This window comes from Strongylocentrotus purpuratus, unplaced genomic scaffold, assembly GCF_000002235.5.
Source record: "Strongylocentrotus purpuratus isolate Spur 01 unplaced genomic scaffold, Spur_5.0 spur5_scaffold_18, whole genome shotgun sequence".
Lineage (NCBI taxonomy): Eukaryota > Metazoa > Echinodermata > Echinoidea > Camarodonta > Strongylocentrotidae > Strongylocentrotus > Strongylocentrotus purpuratus.
This window is the reverse complement of record NW_022145603.1, coordinates 30,803,306-30,829,840: the sequence shown is the minus strand read 5'-3', so window position 1 is coordinate 30,829,840 and position 26,535 is coordinate 30,803,306. Positions and strand designations below refer to the sequence as shown.

General features: G+C 40.9%; 1 protein-coding gene across 1 annotated transcript; it reads left to right on the top strand.

Moving 5' to 3' along the window:
- Nucleotides 1–5,921: 5,921 nt before the first annotated feature.
- Nucleotides 5,922–25,451, top strand: LOC105438714. The gene is made up of 5 exons (XM_030989698.1): nt 5,922–6,082; nt 19,911–21,710; nt 22,889–23,019; nt 23,949–24,223; nt 25,405–25,451. Exons 2-5 carry the CDS (start codon nt 19,953–19,955, stop codon nt 25,449–25,451), a joined length of 2,211 nt encoding a protein of 736 aa, XP_030845558.1. The 5' UTR covers nt 5,922–6,082; nt 19,911–19,952.
- Nucleotides 25,452–26,535: the final 1,084 nt, after the last annotated feature.

The window sequence follows — 26,535 nt, the reverse complement described above, 5'->3', positions numbered from 1 at the left end:
GTCTGTGAGAGATATAGGGCAGTACCATATACATCTTTCTGTGTATAGTGCTTGTAACTTTACGAAGAATGGGCAAAATTTCTTATCATTTTGATGATTCCAGAACTTTGCAGATGCTAGATGCTAGATGATCAACCTTTTCTGATCGATTCCACAACGTTTCTTTCACAATGCAATCGCATGACCATAACTGGTCTTTACCTTTAATATACATGCGGCATAATTAAATGAAATTTATCAGCCGACATTCATATCCTATGTTCATTCATCTCTTGATAAAGCGGCATAGCAATATGGACTAATTTAAGAACATCGTCTGTCAGTTCTTCTCGAGAAACAGGTTTACTCTTTGAAGCTACAAACTCGCTCGATGTTGCAGCATCAAGAAAAAACATTGGGACATCACGAAGAAGCGTTTCCCCGCAAGCAATCCACTGTGACACAACTTTAGTTGATGCGTCCCAGTGTAGCAGTGAGTCACTGAATGGCAGACCTGTGTGATGGTTTTCAAGTCGTCTGCGTTGATGACCATTGGATTATGCTCAACATTCTGGTGTATGAAGTGCCATAAGCTGTGAAGGCTCGGAAAGAACTCCTCTGCAGTGAGATAGATATCATCCCACACGACATCGTATGTCCTCTCGTTTCCTGGTTTGTCTCGTATGATACACGATACGCGATAAGAATGAAAAGCAGACATGGGATCCCGGATGAGAAAAACATGTTGATATCCAGATGGAATATACTTGCGTAGTTTCTCGTCCCGCAGAGCTACGCCCATGTCTTTGACCACGACAAGTCGACTCTGTGTTGACTCCAGGCGCTGTTTCACACTTCCATAACTGTAAAGAAAAAAAAGAATATTCAAGAAACATGTACCGGTAAACCCTAAAAAGTGTTTCTCTCAGGCTTAGGAAACAATTGAAAATCTTCCCCCTTTCTACTATTTTTATTTCTGATATCATAACTGTGTGCCCCCTTTCATTATAGAATCCTTGAACTGCCCCTGAACCGGGGGGGGGGGGGACATATCCCTCCCCTCAATTTTGTTTATGGGGGATCGTCCCCCCCCCCCTCCCCCCGGAAAATTTGAAAAGTGCCCATTAAAATGTATAGCAGATACTGACTAAAGACTGAAACACACTTTTAGGCTCTAGAAGGCTCAAGTGTGCAGCGTTTAGACTAATAAAAATGCACAAAACTTCTCGCTCTGTAGCGTAATATCTTTCAAAATGTACAAGTAAATATAGTAGAAATATGAAACTTCAAAAACCTGTGGGGGGTAGTCACTTTCGTCACCTAAACCCTCTCTTTCACTGGCGTACTGATGGTGGGTGGGTGGGGGCTTGGCAGTTGCCCCCTAAAAAGGTGGTTTATTTCTTCTTCGATACCAGTAATTTACAAATTTTGCTGAATTGGTATAATTTTACCCTGAGCTTCCAGGGCTCTGCCCTCTAGACTCAATCAGGGGCCCTAAGGTGGGCCGGCGCCCCTCAATGCTGGTCTGACCATAATTAAATCCATTAAACCCCTGAGCATCATGGGGCTCTGCCCCTTGTCTCCCGCCGGCCGAGGCTTTGCCCCTGGACCCCATGCAAAGTTCTAGGAGGCCTGCATGTAACATGACAGTGTTGGCGATGCAGATTTGTTTCTGCCCCCCCCCCAAAAAAAAGTATTTGCTCATTATACCACTGCTCGATCTCTGTCCCTCGCATTTCGTTAACCCCCCCCCCCCCCCCGGTCATAAACAAAATCGCGAAGAGCGCGGGAGGGGCGTAACAAGAACTAAGAGTCGAGAACGGTACAACGGATCGTGTTCTTTCTCTAATGAAGTATCAAAGCTTCCGCGCGCGGGAGGGGGGAAACTGAAAAATAACTTAGTTCCTGGCCCGGGGATTACAGAGTTAAATTTGTAGACATAGGGACATTGGCTTTAATATTTGTTGGTAATTGGTGGCTCGTTTTGTACCTATAGGTGATCGGTGGCCTCTACACCCTCCCCCCTCCCCCACTGAAAAAGATCTAGCGACGCTCCTCATGACAACACCGTCACTATACACTTGAGATCACTTTTGTACCGGACCACCGTCTTTGCGCATTGTGCAGCAACGAAGCATAATACCGTCTCACGACGTGACAGATCAATTTTCACTAACTTCTAACCAATCAGAAGGCCTCGTTTTTAATCCAGGGTGGACGTTAATGCGCCAAATGTGGTTCTCAAATTGCAAAAGATCCCTACTCTTGGAGGGGGTAGGAGAAAGCAATATTACGTCATATTACTCCAGGAAGTGCCTGAAAATGCGTCTAATGTGTTTCTAAAATTGCAAATGCTTCCTGCTTCCCAGACCCACCCCCGCTTGGTCGTTCCGCTTCCTCGCCGCTAAAGCCTCGCTCTGTCGCTTCATCGTTTTACATGTATTTCACCCCCATGCCAAATTTTGCCCTCCCCCGTAAGAACTTCCTGGATACGCCACTAATGTCCATACCCCTTGAGCTTCGAGGGCTCCGAAGCCGGGGAATTGCCCCTAGGCTAGACCCCACTTTGAAAAACGTTCAGCGGGGCCTGGGGTGATGTGGATTTTTTTTGTCAGCCCTCCCAAACGTGTTTGCTCATTACGCCACTGCTTATGACTATTTATATCAGTTTTAGGGGCGTTCAAAGTTGGTGAAATATTCATTTGGGCCCAAAATGGCATTTCGTGGCACCGGGTTTTCGACGTAACTTTTGCAACTTCAAAAGTCAATATCTTGAGAACCGAAAATCCAATTGACATGATTTTTGTTTATATCTTTTATCTTTTGAAGAGATCTTTCAAATGACACCAATTTTGAGCACCTCATATTAATATGAAATTTTAGTGTGTTATGCTTAGTATTATAAGCACTAGAAAATTTAGCCCCTAAAACACTTCTGCTTACGAGAAATTGAATTATCAAAATTTACCGGTCCTCCCGGTAAATTTTCAAATAGCGTCTATAAGGCAATTCAATGATAGCTGCGACCATGAAAATCTTAGAATATGCAATTCTGATATTTAATTTTCAAACGAGAATAGCAAGTCGGTCGATGGTAGTCATCAAGAAACATTGTTTTAAAGCTAAAGTAAACTAGTCTGGCGGAGGGAACTATAACACATAAAAGTTTATAATTTACAATTTCATCACTTTAGACTCGATTTCAACCGCGACAACGATCATTGAATATTGTAAAATTGCATATGCTTTTAACACGTTCATTTAAACCAAATTCATGATGGGCCTATACCAAAACTTCGTATTACCTTTAACATCTTCACTTTTCTACGCAATTGTGCAAATTAATATAAACAAGTTTTCGGTCTGAAATAACAATTCGTAAAAGCTTTTCACTCATATTGAATGATGCAGCTCACCATGGGCGTCAATCCTGGGGGGGGGGGGGGGGGGGGGGGACACGTCCCCCCACGAATTTTCAGGTGGTGAATGTCCCCCCACGATTTGTGGTTAAAATTTGTGGTTTTTCTTCGCGCGAGAGGGGGGGGGGACTGAATTCAGACAAGGATTAAGAGTCGAGAACGGTATACGAATCGTCTTCGTTCTTTAATTATTTAATGAAACGTCAAAGCTTCCGCGCTTCGCGCGGGAGGGGGGGGGGGGGGAAACTGAATTTAGACAATGATTAGGAGTCGAAAACGTCGTTCTTTAATATTTTAATGAAACGTCAAAGCTTCTGCGCTATGTCAGACAAGGAGAGTCGAGAACGGTACAACGAACGTCTTCTTTCTCCAATAAAGTAATGTCAAAGTAATGTCAAAGTTTCCGCGCTTCTCGCTGAAGGAGGGAAACTGAATTTAGACAAAGATTAGGAGTCGAGAACGGTAAAAACAAATCGTCTTCGTTTTTTAATAATGTAATGAAACGTCAAAGCTTCCGCGCTTGGCGCAGCAGGAGGGAAACTGAATTTAGACAAAGATTTAGAGTCGAGAACGGTAAAACAAATCGTCTTCGTTCTTTAATAATGTAATGAAACGTCAAAGCTTCCGCGATTCGCGCGGCCGGAGGGAAACTGAATTTAGACAAAGATTTAGAGTCGACAACGTAACGAATTGTCTTCATTCTACGCACGAGGGGGGGGGGGGGGGCTGCATTCAGACAAGGAGAGTCAAGAACGTACGGTACAACGAATCGTCTTATTTCTCAAATGATTAAATGCTTTTTATTATTGAAACGTCAAAGCTTCCGCGCGGGAGGGGGGTGAGTGAATTCAGACAAGGATTAAGAGTCGAGAACGGTATAATGCATCGTCTTCTTTCTCTTATAATTAAATGAAACGTCCTAACTTTTGCGCTTCGCACGGGAGAGCCGAAACAAGAATTATAAGTCGAGAACGGTACAACGGATCGTCTTTTTTTTCTGATAATTTAATGAAGTGTCAAAGCTTCCGCGCTTCGCGCGGGAGGGGAAAAACTGAAAAATAACTTTGTTCCCGGCCCCGGGTTTATAGGGTTAAATTTGTAGACATTGGGAGATTGGCATTAACATAATTATGTCGATTATTTTGTCGGTAATCGGTGGCCTCTACACCCTCACGCCTCCCCCACTGAAAAAGATCTAGCGACGCCCCTGATAACAACACAGTTTATACACTCGAGATATTTTTTGCAAGTACTACTGGTGAAGTACCGGACCACCGTCTTTGTGCGGCAACGAAGCATAATTATACAACGTCTCACGACGTGACAGATCACTTTTCTCTAACTTCTAACCAATCAGAAGACCTCATTTTTTTTCCAGGAGGTGCCGGTGGAGATTAATGCGCCAAATGTGGGCCTCATATTGAAGACTCCTACTCTTGGAAGGGTTAGGAGAAAGCATTTTTACGTCATATTACTCCAGGAAGTGCCTTTAAATGCGTCCAATGCGGATCTAAAATTGCAAATGCTTCCTTCAAAACCCTCTTCCAGACCCACCCCCGCTTGGTCGCTCCGCTTCCTCGCCGCTAAAATCTCGCTCTGTCGCTTCATCAGTTTACAGATATTTCACCTCAGATATTTCACCTCCATGCCGTTTTGTGCCCCCCGGTAAGAAATTCCTGGATCCGCCACTGATGCCCATACCCCGATTGAGGGTCGGGGGCTTGACCCCCGCCGGGGCTTTGCCCCAGTGACCCCACTTTGAAAATCGTTCAGCGGGGCCTGCATGTTAGTGTGGGGGTGATGCGGATTTTTTTGTCAGCCCCCCAAACAAAACAACAAGAAAAAAACATTTTTGCTCATTACGCCACTGTGTATTGTGTCCCCCCCCCCCCCCTGCTCAAGATCGGATTGACGCCCTTGCAGCTCACATGTATTGGTACAACCGTACAAGGGGATATTGACAATACTTTTTGAAAAGGCTGCTGCGCGCCCAGTCATCCATCCATGCATGGCAGCAGCGTTATATGAGTAAGGTTTCATTACACGGAATATTAGTTATTGGGGGGTTACTGCACGAATTACTTTTTCTAATGACAGGTTTTTATCTGTAAAAGGGAATCAATCCGAGTTGCGAATACTTTTGTCATACGAACTGTACTCTAGGTAATTGATAACTTACAAACCTCTTCCCTCCTTTCTCCCCTCTCTTTCGCCCCCTCTCTCTCTCTCACTCTCTCTCTCTCTCTCTCTCTCTCTTTCTCTCACTCACTCACTCTCTGTTGATCAGGCTAAGGCAACTCAAGTGCACGAGAGATATATGTTTATATGAAAATTGTTGTAAGGATAGGTTTACAAAGATTGAACTAACGTCTATATACACGTAAATAATATCGTTCAAACAATCTCAACAATGGATAGGTTTCCCGCTTGCTCTTGGACTTGGAGGTTCAAAGTCCAAGTGCAGCTAGCGGCAAACCTTCCATTTTTGTTTGTAGCGCATAGCCGCAGACGTACAGTACATGTATGTATGCTATCGCGAGGAACACCTGCACCACGAGTTGATCGAGTGCAGCGATCTTACATATTACAGCAAATTGACTGTTTTTCGGCATTATAATCAGTTTAAACATGTACCATTGCTAAGTAATGATACATGCCGACATGTTGTGACATTGGCGTTGACGGTGAGTGTTTCGTTTTGCGTGTATTCAAGCAAATACGTTTAGGACTCTTTGGGAGAATGACTAACAAAATAGTAGACCGAAAGCTTCAGTCTCTATAATCGTTGGTTGTTCCACTGAGACTACGGCTGTCTCAGTCTCAGTGGAACAACCGACGATTATAGAGACTGAAGCTTTCGGTCTAACAAAATAGTTACTTTACATTTGATTTTGGTGTAACGTGTATTATCGTACCAGCAGTGTGCGTATATACCTTGAATAAGTACCGTACGTACTGGAGCGGGGGCGGCCGCGCCGCGGGGAGGTAAACCCCAGTCGTAAAAAAATAGGAAAAAAATAGGGGGAAAATAGGGGGAAAATAGTCCCGAAAATATATTTTTTTTCTATTTTTTCCCTATTTTTTTTAAAGGAAAAAATAGGGAAAAAATAGTTTTAGAAATAGGAAAAAAAATAGGTTTGAAACAATTTTTTCTATTTTTTTCCTATTTTTTCCCTATTTTTCAGACCTGAAAATAGGAAAAAAATAGGGAAAAAATAGTGTAGAAAATGGTGAAGAAAATAGTAAAAAAATAGTGATAACTAGGTGCTAGTGGACAGTGAAAAATAGTGAGGAAATAGGAAAAAAATAGTGAGGAAATAGGAAAAAAATAGTAAGAAAATAGGAAAAAAATAGTAAGAAAATAGGGGAAAATAGGAAAAAAATAGTAAGGAAATAGGAAAAAAAATAGTAAGAAAATAGGAAAAAAAATAGTAAGAAAATAGGGGAAAATAGTAAGAAAATAGGAAAAAAATAGTAAGAAAATAGAAAAAAATAGTAAGAAAATAGGGGAAAATAGTAAGAAAATAGGAAAAAAAATAGTAAGGAAATAGGAAAAAAATAGTAAGAAAATAGGAAAAAAATAGTAAGAAAATAGGGGAAAATAGTAAGAAAATAGGAAAAAAATAGTAAGGAAATATGAAAAAAATAGTAAATAAGTGAGGAAATCAGAAAAAAAATAGTCAGGAAATAGGGGGGGGGGGATCACTCATCCTTTACTTTCATGGATTTCTCAAGCACTACCATCTCACACATCCAGTCAACGACTCTGTACATTCAATTAAATCATACAGTGCAAACTTGATATAAAGAGATCAGTTATACCTGAAATAGTGAAATGACAAGGTAATTTAACAGCTTTTGGGGGTTAAGATTTCTTGGTTGCACATGACCTCATTGTCAAAAGTTTCCACTGTAGAATAGTCACCCTACTCCTACAGCTCTTTTCTCTGCATCGATGCACCTACTCAGTTTGCCAAATTCACTTCATCCTTTCAGTCCAATCCATTCAGTAGAACATTTAAAATAGTCAATGGGTATATGGAAAATGTTATACAGTCCACTCCTATTATAACGAACATGGATACACCAAGATTTTATTATCAGGCAATTCTCATCAGTCCCAATTTTAAACAAACCAATGTGTTCAGTAACTTGAGTATAACATGATTTCATTTTAACAAGGAAATTGGCTTGGTCCCGAGCACCTCGTTATAATGGCAGTGGACTGTAACAAACAAAAATAATAAAAGGGAATGTGTCAAATAAAATACATGTACTTTATTTTCGAGAGGTAAACACAATGACATGAGTTTAGTATAGTATGTGTGTTCATATAAGCAAATAAATAAAAGAACTTAACTGATATTTACAATCTTTGGTTAAGTACTGTAGTGTACATGTTGTAGTAATAGAGTTGTTCATGGTTTGCTATGATTATACTCTAAAAAAAAAAACAAGACAAATGTGACTGCGTCTCCTATATGCCTCCGCCTTAAAAAAATATCATCCATCTAGAATGTAGCTTTCTATTTTTGTTCAAATAAAGTATTCAGGTGAGTTTCAGGACTATTACTGAGCCGATGTGGATATGCCAGGCGATCACAAGCTCTCTCCCTCACTAGTAACCAAATAAAGCAGTATTCTGGACATGAGAGTGTTGTTTCCTGTCTCTTTTATTACAATTTAATTGCAAAGTGCTCTTAATAATGTAATCACATTTTCAAACCTCAAGAAAATCATGACAAATAATTTTTTTTTCTCGTTATTTACAAAGATAACAAAATAAAATAAATCATAAAACAGATTTTTCAACAATGCATGCATGCTCTATAGTACAGTTGACATGTTACATAATTTTCTCAATCTCAATTGAACTGTCAAAATCTTAATACAATCATCATAATCTAGAAACACTTACTACAAAATCAATGACATGTCATGTCATTGAGATATATATAAACAAGAAAATGACAGACTTACATGCTACTATTTTCAAATAGTTTTACAAAGTATAGGCCTACCATCATTACCATGTATCATAAGTAATGGTCTTATGGTCCTTTATCTTCACAATATGCAGGCACTCATTGTGTACACATACATGTTGTACTTGCCTATGAATCTCAATGATTAGACATAAGAATTACATAATAAAAAGGAAACAAATACTAATGTAAAGGATACAGATGTTGGTCATGCCGTTCACAGGCATCAAATGGTGGTTGTACGTTACATGTACATTGTAGCTTGATTAGTTTCAATGGATCTGTAAAGATATAAATGAAATGTGAGTTAGGGGTAAGAATAATCATGCATTCTTGGTACATTTATGAACATGCAATTAATACTTAGTACAAGTATTTATGTATTTCATAATGAAAAATTCAAAGGCACAGAACATGTGTGTACAAAAGTATGATAGCAAAAAAGATGCCAGGCTGACGACGAACGGATGGTGAAACAACGGAGTCGTCAAAGAGCTGTCAAGGTGCATGAAATGTAAACCACTCAGGTAGGCAATTAATTAGAGTTATTTTATTCTTAGATATATTGGGTGAACATACATAAAATAAAACATAAAACACAGAAAAGAAAATAGTAAAGGAACAATTTGTTGAAGAAAAAAATAAAAAGGAAAGAGAAAAATAATGTAGATCTAGGTAGAAATTGTGCCACCTGCAAATTATTGTTCTAGCATAATGATGAGGTAAACTACTCTAATATTTTGATGTCAGATCTTAACTAACAAACATGAATAAATAAACCCCAAAAAATTATCAACAAAAGATTTAGATTTCTACTTAGTAAGGACATACCTCGCAGACACATGCACTCTCGGACTTGGAAGACTTGCTCTTCTTCTTGCGTGGTGCTTTAGCAGGTTGTGTTTTCTGATTCCTAGACAAATAATTTGAGATACAATTTAGCCTAAAACCACATCAAAACATTTTATCATGCAAGGCAATATAATTGACAGACGTAGTAATGGTACAAAATCTGAAATTTCTACGTGTATTTATTGTAATCACGTTTGTTTACATTCACTCATTTACTAACAGACACTAGGCCTACACTGCACTTGGAGATTCACTAGACGTACACTTCACTCAGAAGTTTTGTAGTCTAAGTTACAACCTCAACACTACATGGGAATATTGATTCGTAACATAACATTCTATAGGCCTACTATGTCTATGAAGTAGCATTATATTCAACAACAGACACAATAAAAATATATATATCATAATATAATTAAGTTTCAGAAATAAACGTACCTTTTCAGCTGTTTTCTGGGGCCAGTTCCGCTCGTCGATGTTCCGTCATTCGACAACAAACTCATTTCTCTACGAGTGGGACTATGCACAAACTTGCATCAAAATCTAACATAAAAATACATGGATGGGACAATACAATACATTTCTCATCTTTGCGGCAGGCGTTGAAAGCACTCCTAGTAGACACGATCATACATTAATTACTACGTTTCAAAACAGAAAACAGTTACTGCACATATTGCAAATAAATTAGGTAAATCTAAGACTTACCCATATTGAAGAATAGCAGGGGAAAACAAAGTAATAAAAAGATTTTGTCTCTCTGCTCTGGCTCCTGTAGCTGTTGAGGATAGGCTAGGAATGGCTGTCTTGCTGTCTTGTGTGTGTGTCATAAGGCATGGCCTGGCTGGGTACACGCACACACTGCATTGATTACATGTACACACACACACAGTGCTAGTGTAGCCCAGAGAGATGCCAGCTGTGTAGCCGTTTAAAAAAAGGCGGCAGTCGCATTTTGGGGTTTTGAGGCTTGTATAGTCTTGATCAATATTGCAGACCTTACAGGGCAAATGTCAAGATGTTGCACAATCTGTAAAATAAAACTATTAATATAATGACTAATGACATTTTAGAGTTTTTCATCCCTGTTTTGGGGTTTTTAAATAAATATAGTCAGACTGATTCAGAGGCGGCGCTAGATCTTACTGATTTCTATTTGTTTCAACTGGTTTTCAAATCCATTGACATGGGCTCGATCTGCATGGTTTGTAAAGGTTTCTAATGGTAATTGACTTAAGATTTACACCCATGTTCAAACCATTAGAATCTTACTGGTTTTTATTGGTTTCTACTGGTCTTCAAACCATTATAGTCTACTGGTTTGTTAAGGTTTCTAATGGTTTGACTTAGGATTTTTACACCCATGTTAAAACCATTATATTCTTCTGGTTTCTATCGGATTCTAGTGGTCTTCAAAACCATTAGGCTCTACTGGTTTTGTAAAGGTGTCTAATGGTTTGACTTAGGATTTTTACACCCATGTTAAAACCATTAGATTCTTCTGGTTTCTATCGGACTCTAGTGGTCTGCAAAACCATTAGGCTCTACTGGTTTTGTAAAGGTGTCTAATGGTTTGACTTAGGATTTTTACACCCATGTTAAAACCATTAGATTCTTCTGGTTTCTATCGGACTCTAGTGGTCTGCAAAACCATTAGGCTCTACTGGTTTTGTAAAGGTGTCTAATGGTTTGACTTGGGATTTTTACACCCATGTTAAAACCATTAGATTCTTCTGGTTTCTATCGGACTCTAGTGGTCTGCAAAACCATTAGGCTCTACTGGTTTTGTAAAGGTGTCTAATGGTTTGACTTGGGATGTATACACCCATGTTAAAACCATTAGATTCTTCTAGTTTCTATCGGACTCTAGTGGTCTGCAAAACCATTAGGCTCTACTGGTTTTGTAAAGGTGTCTAATGGTTTGACTTAGGATTTTTACACCCATGTTAAAACCATTAGATTCTTCTGGTTTCTATCGGATTCTAGTGGTCTGCAAAACCATTAGGCTCTACTGGTTTTGTAAAGGTGTCTAATGGTTTGACTTAGGATTTTTACACCCATGTTAAAACCATTAGATTCTTCTGGTTTCTATCGGATTCTAGTGGTCTGCAAAACCATTAGGCTCTACTGGTTTTGTAAAGGTGTCTAATGGTTTGACTTAGGATTTTTACACCCATGTTAAAACCATTAGATTCTTCTGGTTTCTATCGGATTCTAGTGGTCTTCAAAACCATCAGGCTCTACTGGTTTTGTAAAGGTGTCTAATGGTTTGACTTATAGATTTGTGCATCCATGTTCAAACCATTAGATCTTACTGGTTTCTATTGGTTTCTTCTGGTCTTCAAACCATTAGGCTCTACTGGTTTGTTAAGGTTTCTAATGGTTTGACTTAGGATTTTTACACCCATGTTAAAACCATTAGATCCTACTGGTTTCTATCGGATTCTAGTGGTCTTCAAAACCATTAGGCTCTACTGGTTTGCAAAGGTGTCTAATGGTTTGACTTAAGATTTGTGCATCCATGTTCAAACCATTAGATCTTACTGGTTTCTACTGGTCTTTAAACCATGACAGTCTACTGGTTTGTAAAGGTTTATACTGGTTTTACTTCACAGTTCCTCCTGATCACCATTAGACTCTAATGGTTTCTTGAAAACCAGTAAAACCATTAGAATGTCTCTACTGGTTTCTACTGGTTTCTAAAGAAATTTCGACCTGGGTAGTAATATTTTGAACATTTGTCGGGCTCATTTTCTTGGGAAGAATCACTAAAATGGGATAAGGAGGCATCGGAGTATGAGGAGTCACTATCTCTTGATGAAATTTAATCGCTAGAATAATTGCTGGAAGACATTTTGGTGTGATTTGGAGACGTTTGATGAACGAAAATCAGCAAAAGTACGTGCGCGCCAGTGGGGAAAACAAATAACGGGTAATTTTCAAATTACGTACTTGCGTACTGTCCTCTACGTTGAAACTTTGCACACACATAGAACGGGAAGCGCGCGAACGGGAATATCTCGATCGAATGCTTTTTTTTCTATTAATAAAGGAGATTTTTTTTGGTTGAAATTTCTATGTGTACATTTTCTTTTTACACATGGTTTATGTATCGTTATCTTTGAGTGCACTAGTCACTACTATAGTTTGTAAATAAAATCAAGAATATTAATAAAGGAACAAAATTGAAATTTCGTACATTTTCTTTTTACACATTGTTTATTTATGGTCATCTTTGAGCTCACTATTCAATATGTGACCCCACAGCTAAAAACCACCAATAAGTCGCAAAATGAACAACAGAGATAATGGCAGGAGAAGCGGGCTTTTTGAATAGGATGCCAGTCATAAACAATGAAAATATGCAAGTTTAGAAAATAGACAAAAAATAGTTTACAAATTTGTATCATGTCATAAAAAATTTAAGTGCAAAAAATAGGAAGAAAATAGTACTCGCAAATAGGTAAAAAGAAGTCTGAAAAAGATAAAGGTGAAAAAATAGGGAAAAAATTGTCTGAAAAAGATTAAGGTGAAAAAATAGGGAAAAAATAGTCTGAAAAAGATTAAGATGAAAAAATAGGGAAAAAATAGTCCTATTTTTTTCATATTTTTTTGGAGAAAATAGGCAAAAAATAGTCTGAAAAAGATGAAGGTGAAAAAATAGGGAAAAAATAGTTTGGTACTCGAGAATAGGAAAAAACAGAACTATTTTTTTCCTATTTTCTTTAAAAAAATAGGAATAAAATAGTCCACAAAAGTTGAAGGTAAAAAAAATGGGGGGAAAATTGTTTGTGCTTGAAAATAGGAAAAAAATAGGACTATTTTTTTCCTGTTTTCTTATAGGAAATAGGAAAAAAATAGTCTGAAAAAAAATATAGGTGAACAAAATAGGGGAAAAATAGTTTGTACTTGAAAATAGGAAAAAAATAGGACTATTTTTTTCCTGTTTTTTTTTATAGGAAATAGGAAAAAAATAGTCTGAAAAAAAATATAGGTGAAAAAATAGGGAAAAAATAGTTTGTACTTGAAAATAGGAAAAAAATAGCCCTATTTTTTTCCTATTTTCTTGAAGGAAATAGGGAAAAAATAGTCTGCATTTCCAGAAAATAGGGAAAAAATAGGAAAAAAAATAGGGAAAAAATATATTTTCGCAACACACAAAACTACTAGGGAAATTCTAAAAACCCAGACTTCTCGATCTTGTGTTTGAGTGATTTTTCAACCTTTGATTATGTTATGGATTTTCTGTAAAGGAATTAATATCTTTTTCTGGTGCTTTGTTCTTATTTTTCGTATTTCAGTGAGTTGATTTGTTTACTTTCATGTTCGTTTCTTGCAGATTTTGTTCAGGATCAAGCTATACTATAGCTAATAGGGAGCAGGTGGGAGGGGGTGGGGGGGGGGGGGGGTATCAGAATATGGATGCATCCATTTCAGACACATTTTGAACATGTTTGCATGCTTCCACTAACAGTAGGTGGTGCCGGAGGCATTATGTTTGTGGTTTATATGTTTGTTTATCGATCGAGCACCTATAGCCATAGGAAATGGGAAGACATGTAGACTCTAATATGATTGGATTATCCCCCTGTCCACACACAACATTTTCCGTGATAGCTATACCGTTTCGCGATAGTGATACCGTTTCGCGATAGTTTTACGATGAAATTGTGTGTGTGGACGCTCACTAACGATACGTCGTATAACGAAACTAGTCTAACGAAACGCAGTAAAGTAGGCTGTACGCCTACTTGTTAGAAGCAACCATAACTCACTCACCTAATTTGGCCTTGAGGGTAATTCGTCCTCCAGGTCCGGATAGGTGCTTGATACTTGGTTACTGTCAGTGCTGAAGAGGTAAAATTCTCCCGCCGCACACGTATATGTACTTGTCGGCACGAGAGGATCTGTGTGCAGCTAGCTCAGCCGTGTTCCAGAGTGCAATGCCGCCCTCTAGTGGTGAGGGCGGCACCTGTCGTCTGCTAGCTCTGGCTGCTCTGCTCTGCTTTACATATTATATTTATGGCCTACTACATTCCCCCCCCCCCGTTTTAAAAAATAAGTCCCATTTCCAAAAAGTAGTCCCAGGGAGAGCCCAACCCAATTAATCCCTAATTAACCCCTAATTCCACTTGCGTCACAGATTGTGACCAAGGCCTAAATGTTTATTTAAAAAACACAGGCCAAACTACCGTAAACAAAAACTCGGTAAAACATCAAAAACGGGGAAAAACCCAAATACTAAAAACCCAAAACACCTTAACCATAACAATTAACAGAAAAAGTGTAAAAATTATGTCGCCAGTAACCGTATCCCTTTTTAATATAAAAATGGACAAGGCAACCCAACCAAAATAATAAATGCCAAAAGGAAAACTCCCAGGCGCATTGCAAGCCGGCAAGGTACCGGGGCCTTAAATCAATGTAATTTATGCCCCCTGACTCCAATGGCCGTTCACCCAGGATAACCGATATAAAACTTCCAGGTCCGCCCTGGGTTCAATGACGCTGCGCGCGGCATCCAGGGATCCGTTCCCTAGAGGGTGTCACTGATGGCGTCAGTAACGCCCCCTGCAGGGTGAACGATAACACCCCGCGCGGGGTAGCAGGGGTCAGCCACCCGACACCCAACTCTGAAAAGCAGGGGAAATTTCCATCGCCCCTTGAATACCCCGCCGAGCATGCAGTTTACCTACTTGCTCTGATAAAAATGGAGGCCATTACAGTCGGTGGAATCCAAGAGCTCGTATGCCGACTCCGACTATACGTTGGCCATCACCTCGGTTACCTCACCAAGGATAAAAGTGTGGAGAATCTATCTCCATGCACACCAGGAGTCTATTCGTAGGGGCAGCCCTAAAAGCGACTCGCTGGTCGGGGAGAAATACCCCGAAATCGGGAGGAACGCCCGAAATATAAATGCGGATACTCCTTCCGCGCCTGTGCGCCCGACCCAATGTCTAAGGCTACCTTGAGGCAGACCTCGGGACCACCCGGGCCTAGCTGCCTCCTACTGCGGAGCTCTTCCCGCAGCCATTCGTGGTGATCAAATCGGCCTAGGCGGTAATACCCCGCCCATTGGTCCGATGGATCAATCTCCCTACGAAGAACTGGAACACGCGCCACTGGGGCACGATCGAGGGGCGGCATGTTAAACGAACACCCGGAAAGTGCCTCGGGAGATTTCCAAGTCCTCGCAGTGATGATCCCGAGCCTCACGCTCGGAATTGAGGGGACATTGAATTCTAAAATTCTAAAATTCTAAATTCTAAAATTCTAAAATTCCATGTGACGAGTCCTAACCCCTCCCCTCGTAATGATAGGGATGTTCTCTCCCATCCATATCTTATCAGGCGTTATTACATGGCGGGTTGAACAACAACTTAATCGTCCGAGCCGCCAAAATTGTCCTCGGGGGTTTCAAGGAATAGGTTCCTCTTCCCCGACGGAGTGGTCTTCACAGATGCCTGCGTTCCACCTTGAGCTGCCATGAGTTTCCCCAGGCTCCTCACCAACCCGGACACATGGACTTCTAGCTCAGATATCCGAAGCTCTAGTCCGGATAGTCGGGCATCCGTGGTTCGCGGGGTGATCTCCACCTCTCGAATTTCAGGCCCCCTAGTGCCTTTATCCGATTTCCGCATTTCCGCGTTGGCCCGAGACCCACGGCCGTACATAGCCCCGTGGGCGTGTTGGAGCCAGCGGATGGCCTCCACTGCCTCCTCCACGGTAGAGGGGCGCTGGTTTAATGCCTGGTAACCAGCATCCTTGTCCACACACCCCTGGCACATTCGCAGCACCGTCTGCCGCTGTACATATGCCTCAGGTACCTCGGGAAACGCCCGAGATGCCAACCGGTGAAGCCGGTCCGCCCATTCCAAGAGGGGTTCATCGGCCCCCTGCTTAGCGGTGTTAAACTCGAGCAGGACGGCTTCGGGAGGTTCCCGATACCCGAATCTGCCCTCTAGATGGCGCACCATCCCGAAATACCCTACCCCCGGGTCTCGCTCTTGCGTCATGTCAAAGAAGTCGCTTGCCGACCCATCCAAACACCAGCATAGCTGGTTTAGACGCTGCGGGTGGTCCCATTCGAGGGCATCCGCAAATGCGCTGAATTTGCGGAAAAACGCCCGCCAATTCCCCCGCCCGTCAAATACCACAGACTTGGGCATCGGCTGGTATGAACCCTTGTCCCGCTCCCATGCCTGAGTGTATACAGGCGGTCGGCTAATGACCTCTTCCCTGTTCCGCTGTGGCTCCACGTGGGGCCTGCGGTAGTGTTCCCCGCCCCCTCTCCGATAGAAACCACGTTCCTCGGGAGCAGGCCCACTCGGTAAATCCTGGTAGGCCCTACGCGGGGCATTGCTCCACCCCGAATTGTGGCGGTTCCCAAACTCTCGGGGTTGGGTGCTATCCCCTTCCCCCCACAACTGAGCATCGCCACCCTTATTCTCGGTCCGAGCTGCTGGGCGAGGGCGCGCCTCCTCTGCTCCATGCGGGGGAGGGTATCGGTCGTGGGGATACACCAGTGCCCCACGCTCCTCATCCCCGATTTCCCCCGGGGTTTCCGCCGGCGTACTGCCAACATCCCCCGTCTCGGACAACGGCCGAAAACCGCCCGGCCGTATGGGGAAATCCCCCACGGCCTCCCTTGGGCGGAAGTCCAGACTCCCTTGGAGGTCCTTAACCTCCTCGTAGTGAGAAGACGCCTCAAACAACTCTTGAGTGACTTCGCCACACTGCCCCCGGAGTGCCCACAGATAGCCTATGTGCCCCGGCGTCGCTCCGGGAATGGCGAGCAAGTCCTCAAATGAACAATGGTTCAATGGAACCTGGCCATACTGAAGCAGTATTAAAAACTTGGTGCGGGCCCCCACAACCAAAAGCCGAGACTCCGGCTTCAACTGAGTTCACCCGACTGGTAGATAATTTCTACCAGTAGGCCTACTAGTTCCACTTGGGTAAGTACCCCTTGCTTGTATGCCTCAATCACGAGAAGGAGGGTCTGTATAAGCCCCTGAACCTCTATTACAAAGGACTCCGTTTCCTCGGAAATAGGCATGGATTTATTCTTAGAAACCGGCACTGCCCGGTGCTCCAAGACTATTTCAACGATACGTATCGGAAATTGGAAAATACGGATTCACCCCCGTATTGTGAAATAGGGAGAGATTATGAGAATTATTTATTCACAAATCCACCCACTCTCCCTTGAAAATGAAAATGAAGGGAAACACGCCCCCTTACCAGAACTCCGCCTAAAAAGACAGATTTAAATACACTTAAACCAGATCCAGGTCTAATCGACCAAGATCTTTGGTAATTGTAAACGACTAAAGGGGAACACACTCCCACTCTCAGTCTGACCTGCGTTGTTGGCTTATTTTATTTTATTTATCTTTTAGCCAATAGCCCCCTGCCGGCAGGAGCAGGCAGGTGAGCTACACGCCAGGCCCACTAACACGCAAAACTCACAGTCACTATCACCTCACAACTCCGAAAAATTGCACAAGGTATGAGGTGAATTTGAAACAAAGGAATATAAAATGGTGCCTCAAACAACACCACCCAGTGGCACTTACCTTATTTTCCACGGAAAAAAGGCACTGTAATCCACTGTCGATCCCTGCAAACACCCAAAATCGTTATTTAACTGGACGTTCTAAACTCGTGCACAACTTTCGAAGGCGAGGCAATGCAGAAAAGGGAATTCCTTTTTCCGCAATAACCCTCCACGGCGCACCAAGCAAAAATATAACCCCGGGCTCACGCGGCCTCGAGCTGTGCTGGTGAATGGGAAATCCCCAAATCACCGCGGAGTAATCAATTCCAAAGCGACGCCATATTCAAATCACAAGTGGGTAAAAAGCCCCAACTTGCAAAAACGAACAGACAAACAAACAAAAATACAATTATAGCACTGGCATGGCTGCCTAAATGCTCACACACCCCCACATTCCCCCTCTCATGGAAAAAGGCACCGAACTTCGCCGAATCCCTCGGCCCGTCTCGATTCCCTCCGAAGGGGGGGGGGGGGGGGGTCACTCACAATCACACCATCAATATTAATAATAATATACACATAATTCAAATACCCAGCACATACCACAAATCCCCCATTATCCCATCTCCCAGGAGAAGGCCCCGAACTTCACTGAATCCATCAGCCCTTCTCGGGTTCTTCCCAGGAAGGGGGGGAGGGCACTCACACCATTCGTCCATCACAATTCATATCATTCACAAATAAAGCAAACATCGCTGAATATGACGTCAGCTTCGGCTCGCATTCGGGAATTCCCGAAATGCATATATGTACATGGATACATGAAACAAATTACCTACAACACTAGCATCCGTACTAGATTTACATACATTACGAAACCCATCCGACCGGGGAGGAGAGCACCGAACTTCGCCGAATCCATCAGCCCTTCTCGGCATCCCTCCCCGACTGGGCACAATACCGACCACGGTTACAACGAGTGCCAGCCGGAACTACGCGCGATCCACCCCACTACCATCGCCCGGAAACTAGGTTTCCCCTGCAATGCGCAGCTAGGTTTCCCCCGCGCTTTTCCCGCCGGCGCGGCCAGACTAGGCAAGGGGTCCCCGTTCCGTTAGAGAAAACACACAACAGAACAAGAGACAAAGTCTCCCCAAAACGGTGCATCCCGAGGTCCTAGTTGTCCGTGACGCCAATAAAGTAGGCTGTACGCCTACTTGTTAGAAGCAACCATAACTCACTCACCTAATTTGGCCTTGAGGGTAATTCGTCCTCCAGGTCCGGATAGGTGCTTGATACTTGGTTACTGTCAGTGCTGAAGAGGTAAAATTCTCCCGCCGCACACGTATATGTACTTGTCGGCACGAGAGGATCTGTGTGCAGCTAGCTCAGCCGTGTTCCAGAGTGCAATGCCGCCCTCTAGGGGTGAGGGCGGCACCTGTCGTCTGCCAGCTCTGGCTGCTCTGCTCTGCTTTACATATTATATTTATGGCCTACTACAGCAGGTTTGGGCATCGTTTCGAACTCAAACTCAATAAAGAATCACGCTTAATCACGAAAATGTTGTGTGTGGACAGGGGGAGTGTAATTAGTGTAACTAACTGGGCGGGGCTTAACGTGACCTCGAGCGAAAGGAGACCAGACTGCAGAGTTTCAGGATTACTTTCTTCGATCTGTTTATGGACATCCTTGAATTTATACGATGATTATTTATATGAAGTTTCTTGTGTGTGGACACTTTGAAATTTATACTATGATTCTTTATACAACGTTTCGTTATAGAGTTTCGGGATAAATTGTTTTGTGTGTGGACACGCTGTATGTGAGCTATGTTGGTCCAAGGTCACAGGGGTCAATCACAAGTTTTAACTTTATCCTTGTTATCGCGATATCTCAATACTTGTAAGAAATTCAAACCTGATGACAGTACAGGAAGACAATCTGATGGGATTTAGGGGTATTTTATATACTACTATATACTTTTTGTCCAGCCATTACTTATGACTAAAATATAAAGCAATGTGGGCTATTCAGGTTGACCATTTTCTTTTTCTCGTTATTTAATTGCACTTTCAGGTGACCATTTCCCATGAATGTGTTGTATGTGGACGTTACCAATGTTATATGTTTCATTACTTAATGTAGGCCCCCCTGCCAATATTTTTCTTCTAGATCGTGGCTCGTTCTTCTGACGGAGTCGATTGATGTGCCAAGATGCCTGTATCACTAAGTGAGTGGAGGGTCCGAATTGGAACATTCGTTCATTGGATTAGGGAATATGAGGTTAAGGAGAGGAGAGAAAGATTACTTAAAGAAAGGATTCGAAGACTGAAGGTTCTTTGCGAGAGACTTGAAGCGAAAATTGGTGATCCTGGAGAGGAGTCCGAAGATGACAAAAGCAGACAAGATGGCCCTGATCGCAAGGGATGTCCTCATAAAACTTTGAACATTTGGTCGTCAGGAAACTCATCAGATATCAAGGATTTATTAACTTCATGTGATCAGTGCATACAAGATTTATTAACACCAAGTGATTCTCATATCAAAGAGTTACTCACCCCTTCTGATACATGTGTTAAACAATTGCTGACACCAAGGAGAGAAAGATTGCAAAGGATTCAGAGACTGAAGGTTCTTGTCGAGAGACTTGAAGCGAAAAGGGGTGATTCTGGAGAAGAGTCCGAAGATGACAAAAGCAGACAAGATGACCCTGACCCAAAGGGATGTCCTCATAAAACTTCAAACATTAGGTCGTCAGGTATCAAAGATTTACTAACTTCATGTGATCAGTGCATACAAGATTTATTAACAGCAAGTGATTCTCATATCAAGGACATACTCACTCCTTCTGGTTGTAGGATCACAGAACTTATTACTCCAAATGACTGTAGCAGTAAAAGTCAAAACACATTGAATGATTCGACTACCAAAGATATAATCACACAAAATGATTCTGGTCTCAAAGAGTTAGTAACAACAAATGATTCTAGAATTACAAATCTGGTCAAGGCAAATGACTACTCTAGAATTCAAGGTCTATTCAAGGCAAATGATGATTCAAGAATCCAAGATCTACTCGCAACAAACTATTCTAGTATCAGGGATCCAATTACACCAAAATACTGTAGTATAAAAGGTGTAATCGTATCCAAGAATGCTGGCACTAAACCACTTGATACGCCAAATGATTCGTTGAATGCTTCCAGTATCAAAGATCTCATTACACCAAATGATTCTAGCATCATAGATCTAATCACGTCAGAATATTCTGATGTCAAGGATTTAATCACATCAAATGTTTCAAAAATCGATAGTCTACTAAGTCCAAATGATACCAACATTAAACAGCTGATAAAGCCGGACGATGACTACATTCAAGAGCAGCTTGCACACGCTTATGAGTATGTAAACACAGTACATACGCGTCATAGTCTGTCAGACGTTTCCTTGAGGGAGCTACTGACATCCTCCTATCCGTCCACGAAATACTTTCAGACTTCAAATGATGATTTGAATGCTGATCTCATCATAAAGACTTCTTACATCAAAGACCATGAAACCCAATCAGATGGCTCTGTGACAGAGCTATCACCTGGTTCAGGAACCACAATATGCCGACCATTTGCACCATGTGATGATTTCCTTGTGGAGGTCCTAAAATCAACTGTGACTGTAAGCACATATCGTCCTTCAATTGACCTACACGTATGTTGCCATGCACCTGACAGACGAAATGGGCCATTCTCTGAAAAGAGTGGCAAACTACCTCATGTCGTGGGGCAAGAGCGGCATCCTCAATCTGATACTTTGACCAAGGAAGCAACTGATGATGAACTCCTCAAGAAGCATCAGACATCATCGGGGAGCTTCGAGAAGTCACAGACTAAAACCCGTATTTGCACGGCAGGCAGATGCAGCCCGGTGGTTCCAATCGTCTCAAGAAAAAACTGCATCAGTGACAGACATGAAGAGGTGGGTACACATACTATTTCGATCAGCCCTTTATATTAACCCATTGTTTACTGGATCCAGATGGCTCCTATATTAAAGCCTATGGCAATTACACAAATATCAGTGTAGTCAGTGGGTTAAGTAATTGTAAAATTGCAAATAACGTGTTGAAGAAAAAAAAGTAAGCAAGAAGGAGAGGAGCATCAAGTTGATGCCATAAAAAAACAAACATATTATCGCAGAAAGGGCGCCTAAATATACATGTAGATCAAAGATTATTTCAAGGACTTTAATAATTAGTTTCAGTTTCAGTTTTGTTTTCATTTTTAACAGAATAATCAATAGATAAACAATACATGTACATTTAGGCCTACATTAATATAATGTATTTTGAAAATAATTAATGACATTAAAAAAAGAGAATGTATGCAAGTACATTTGCTGTAGGTTGTGTTTTAAAATGGAGCATTGAGAAATATCTTTCATTGCTACATTGTTCTTATATATTCATTGTCTATAAAAACAGTATTCATCTCAAAGGAACTTTGTCTGAAATTTGAAAACATGAGATTTTGATAAATGCGTGGTAATGTTTATTTTATTTTATGTTTATTTATCTATATAAAAAAAAATTATGACAATATGCTTACACACGCAAATTTGTGAGAATTGCATATTTTTATAGACATGTGATGATATTTTGTCACCCATAACAAATGTGCTATCAAAATGTGCGGGAGACATGAGGAAAAAAAAATGAAATTTCAGCGCCAAAGGTTCAGGGGTTTGATGCAGCAGCAAAAAAATTGATTACGCCCCCCGGCCTTATTAGTGTTAAGGATTTTAAGTAATGATTATTTCATGTTATCAAACACAATATGGTCATGCAATGAAATGCACACAATACGTGTATTCATAATTTTTGCTTTAAAAAAAAAAATACATGTATGCATTTGGTATATTATTTAGGTTATTCAAATGATATTGAATTAAACCACAAAATGTGGGATGACTGTTTGGAAAGATGATGAAATGGAAGAACTGTACACAAACAAATCATACAGTGTATATTCTCATGATTAGGCAAAAAACAATACTTAACTACATGTATATCTTCATTTGATGATGTGCTGGTGAAGTGAAATATGCTCAATCATAAATTTTTTCACTGTATTTTCTCTTTTTTGTTAAAAAAACAGATGGGAGATTCTTGTCATGGACCGTCCTTGAAGTCAAAGACAGATTTGATCTCTGTACAGATTCCTCCTCTCTCCGAACTGCTCCTCTTGAAATCTGGTGATGTAGAGCTCAACCCAGGCCCTCGTGAAGCGTAAGTTAGTCTCTTATATTTCTTCAGCTAAATTGACATATGATAGTTCAACAAACGCTACATCCAGTTTTATACAAGACTATTTTTGCATTATGAATGTAATTTTCTTTTTAGTAGACCGGCATACAGTCAAAAAGTTGAATGTTATACAAAAATATTAGTAAACACTTCTAGCCTGTTTCTAGCATGTTAAGTTCTAAAACTTGCTACATCCACTTCAGTTCAGTTCCAAAACATGCTACATCCAACAATGGCCTGCTCCAGGAATTCACCAATACTCAGATTTTTAAAAGTAGTTAAATGGTGTTAAATGGGTACCCGGTAGGATGCGAACGTTCATGTGGTTGAACGAGCAAGTGTGCGCCTGTAAAATGGCGACTGGCTGGAATGCTCCCCAGGGAGTGGAAAATGTGCACACATTGTGTGCGGGTAAGCCTGAATCCGATAACCGGGGTAATAATATATCTGTAAAGCGCTTAGGTACATCGTTGGATCGGTGTGTTGAGCGCTATATAAAAAACCGGATTATTATTATTATTATTATTAATTACAGGAACAAAACTAACACCTAGGTTTATTTAGGGAGTGATTGTGTCGTCCCAATAATGTATCGTTTCAAGTTTTATTTCAAATTAATAATGCAAAATAGGAGTATACAAAAAAACTGTTTTTATCAGAACTTAGTTTTACATATATGTAGGATGTGAACCTCATGCACAGGCTTTGTTGTTTACAACCAGTAACGTGGACGACAAGCAATAGGACGTTAGGACATCTGTTCTTTATTTGATGTATGATTTAGTTCATTAATTTTCTTCAGACAAAGAAATGGTACGCGATCCAATCGTAGGCATACAGCACCAATTAATCTTATTGCTCAGTAGGAAGTTTGATCTTTCCTTTCTTTCTCATCAATTTTGTTATGTTAGAGCTGGGTGGAGCTTGGATTTAGAGAGAGAGTTGCTGTCATTGGTCAAAGACGTTTCTCCAACACACTACCACGACTTGTGTAATGCTCTCGATGTCTCCTACGCACAAAGTAAAGTGATTTTAACGAAAAACCACTTTGATGTGTCCAATGCATTGTCTGAAGTCATCTTCAGCTGGAGAGACAAGCAAAAGGATGGCACCAATTACAAGATACTTCTAGCTGAAAAACTCAGGAGTGTACATTTAGATGCATTGGGAACAAAACTAGTAGAAGGTGAGTGAGCTGTGCAATTTATATCACGTGACTGTCTGTCCTTGGTATATTATGTGTAGACCTACGTGACGCGGGGCGGGGTGGGGAGGGGGGGGGGGGGATTGGGGCACTCCAAGTCAATAGTCATCCATGCATTTCAACAAGAATATCACTTGTTCTGAGGCCTAATTTGCATGTGGGTGGGGGGGGGGGCGGGAGGGAGGGGGTAATGACGGACACTCCCCTTCCTTCCAATCATTTCTTAACGTACGTACATGCTACAATTTCAGTTTTTATATGACATATATTTTCAACAATATTCTAGTGTAATTAGTAACACCCGTTTTCACTATGGTAAATATTTGAAAAGGAGTAACTTTGGCAATATGTTCTTTCAAATTTCTTTTTAAAAACAGATACACGTTTGAGGATAATTTACATTGATTTCATTACATAACACAATGGCATTCAATATGTCTGCACTGTCATTTAGCTATAATGCCATTTGGGAGATACAAAAACTCCTTCTTATCTTCTCCTGATTGTTTGAATTTTGGCTTCATATGCTGTGAACATCACTGACATGCCGTTTCTTAAGGTCGGCCGAGCAGCGGGTTACTTTTTGCAAAAAGAATCCGATTATCTTTTTGTAAACTTAACTTGTGATAGTTTTCTAACGTACTTAACTTAAAAATTTAGTTACTTTTTTCCAGATTAGAAATTGAGTGTGTGTGGGGGGGGGGGGGGTGTGCCCCTTGAAATACATGTATATGGTAATGGTCCGTTGTAAAAGGTTAGGCCTACTGGTAGAAATGGATAAGCATACATTTAATTTGAGAATTCAACAAAATAGCAGTTACTTAATAACTGCTGAAACATTTTGTAGGGCATAAAAACCAGACATTTTTTGGTTAATTAATATATATACACAGTTACATATGCATCAATCAGTCTAATGGTGGAACCACGGGAGGGGGCACAATTCACGTGTCTGAGAAATTTGTATGAGGCCTGTCACGTTTAGTGGTAGAGTAAAGAAAAAAACAATTGCCCTAAAGAATTTTGTGAAAACAGGTACTCCCTCTTCGTCAAATTTAAAATTCAGAGCTGATCAAATTCCTGTAAATATTGACAATGTTGAATTACATATTTATTTTAAAGATCATTCAATTTAGATACAGTTGTCTCATTTTAACTTATAGGTGGATACTCGACACAAGACACCCCAATTCAGGGTGAGTATACATGATCAATTAGTCCCGCAAATAGTTACAGTGTGAAATGCTGTTATATTCTGGAAGGCGTGGAAGCCGATTAGAACTAGAAAATGTAATGATAGCAATTATACTTGATTAAATTCAGACGTTAAGTCGAATATTAAAGGGCAAGGAGTCAAGCCAACATTTCCCGAAACTTCAAAGCAAACATGTACATATCTAAAGCCCTACGTTGACAATTAACATTTCTAGCGTTTCAAAATTTGTTTATGAAATTGAGACTGTTCAAAAATCTGTTTAAAAATTGGTTGAAATACTCGAGGTGTGAATATCGTGATAACTACAGATACGATAGAGACATGGTTGAAAAGGTTAATTTGTCTCTGGTCATAATATGTTGAGTTTATGCATGTGGGCGTGTGCGTCATTCGTAGGTACGTTGGGAAAAAAAACTATTAGAGGGTATCTGGGTTGGATTTTTTAGTTCATTCCAATCACCCCACTTATAATGGTCGTTTGTACAAACAATTGGAATAGCCTGCCATAGCTACGTTGCAGGCTTAATTCTTCTATCGGGGATGACCAGTATCTGTATATCAAGTGTCCTTTGGTTTTAATTTGTGACCGAATGAAAAGAGCGAGCCCCTACATTTGTCACTTTATTTTTAATAGTGGCAGCTTCAGCTTCCTTATATATGCGATGGCTCCAATTTCGGCAATTTCAAAATATTCGGGGCTGCAGCCCTCCCCCAGCTTTTTCTCGTAAAACTATGTACGCCTGCTCCTTGTAAATCCTGTAGAACAGATGAGGAACAGGATTTATAAGGAGCAGGCAATATTGATCATGGAACAGCATGCAATGCGCTATAGAGAGCTAGCTCGGTGACTACCGGCCGCCCAGCTCTGCCAGGACCAGATCGGCAGCATAAAATAGACCGGAAGCCACTAAGCTATCCCAAAGAGTATTTGAAATGGGGGGCATGAAAGTAACATCCGGACATTTGGGGATATTGGCGATAGCGGGAATTCTCAAAAATTATCACTAACTTGGGAAATGTTGCCTTTCATGTTTTTGTGATAGGTAAGCGCTTTCTTTTCAGAAGCTAAAAGATTCCA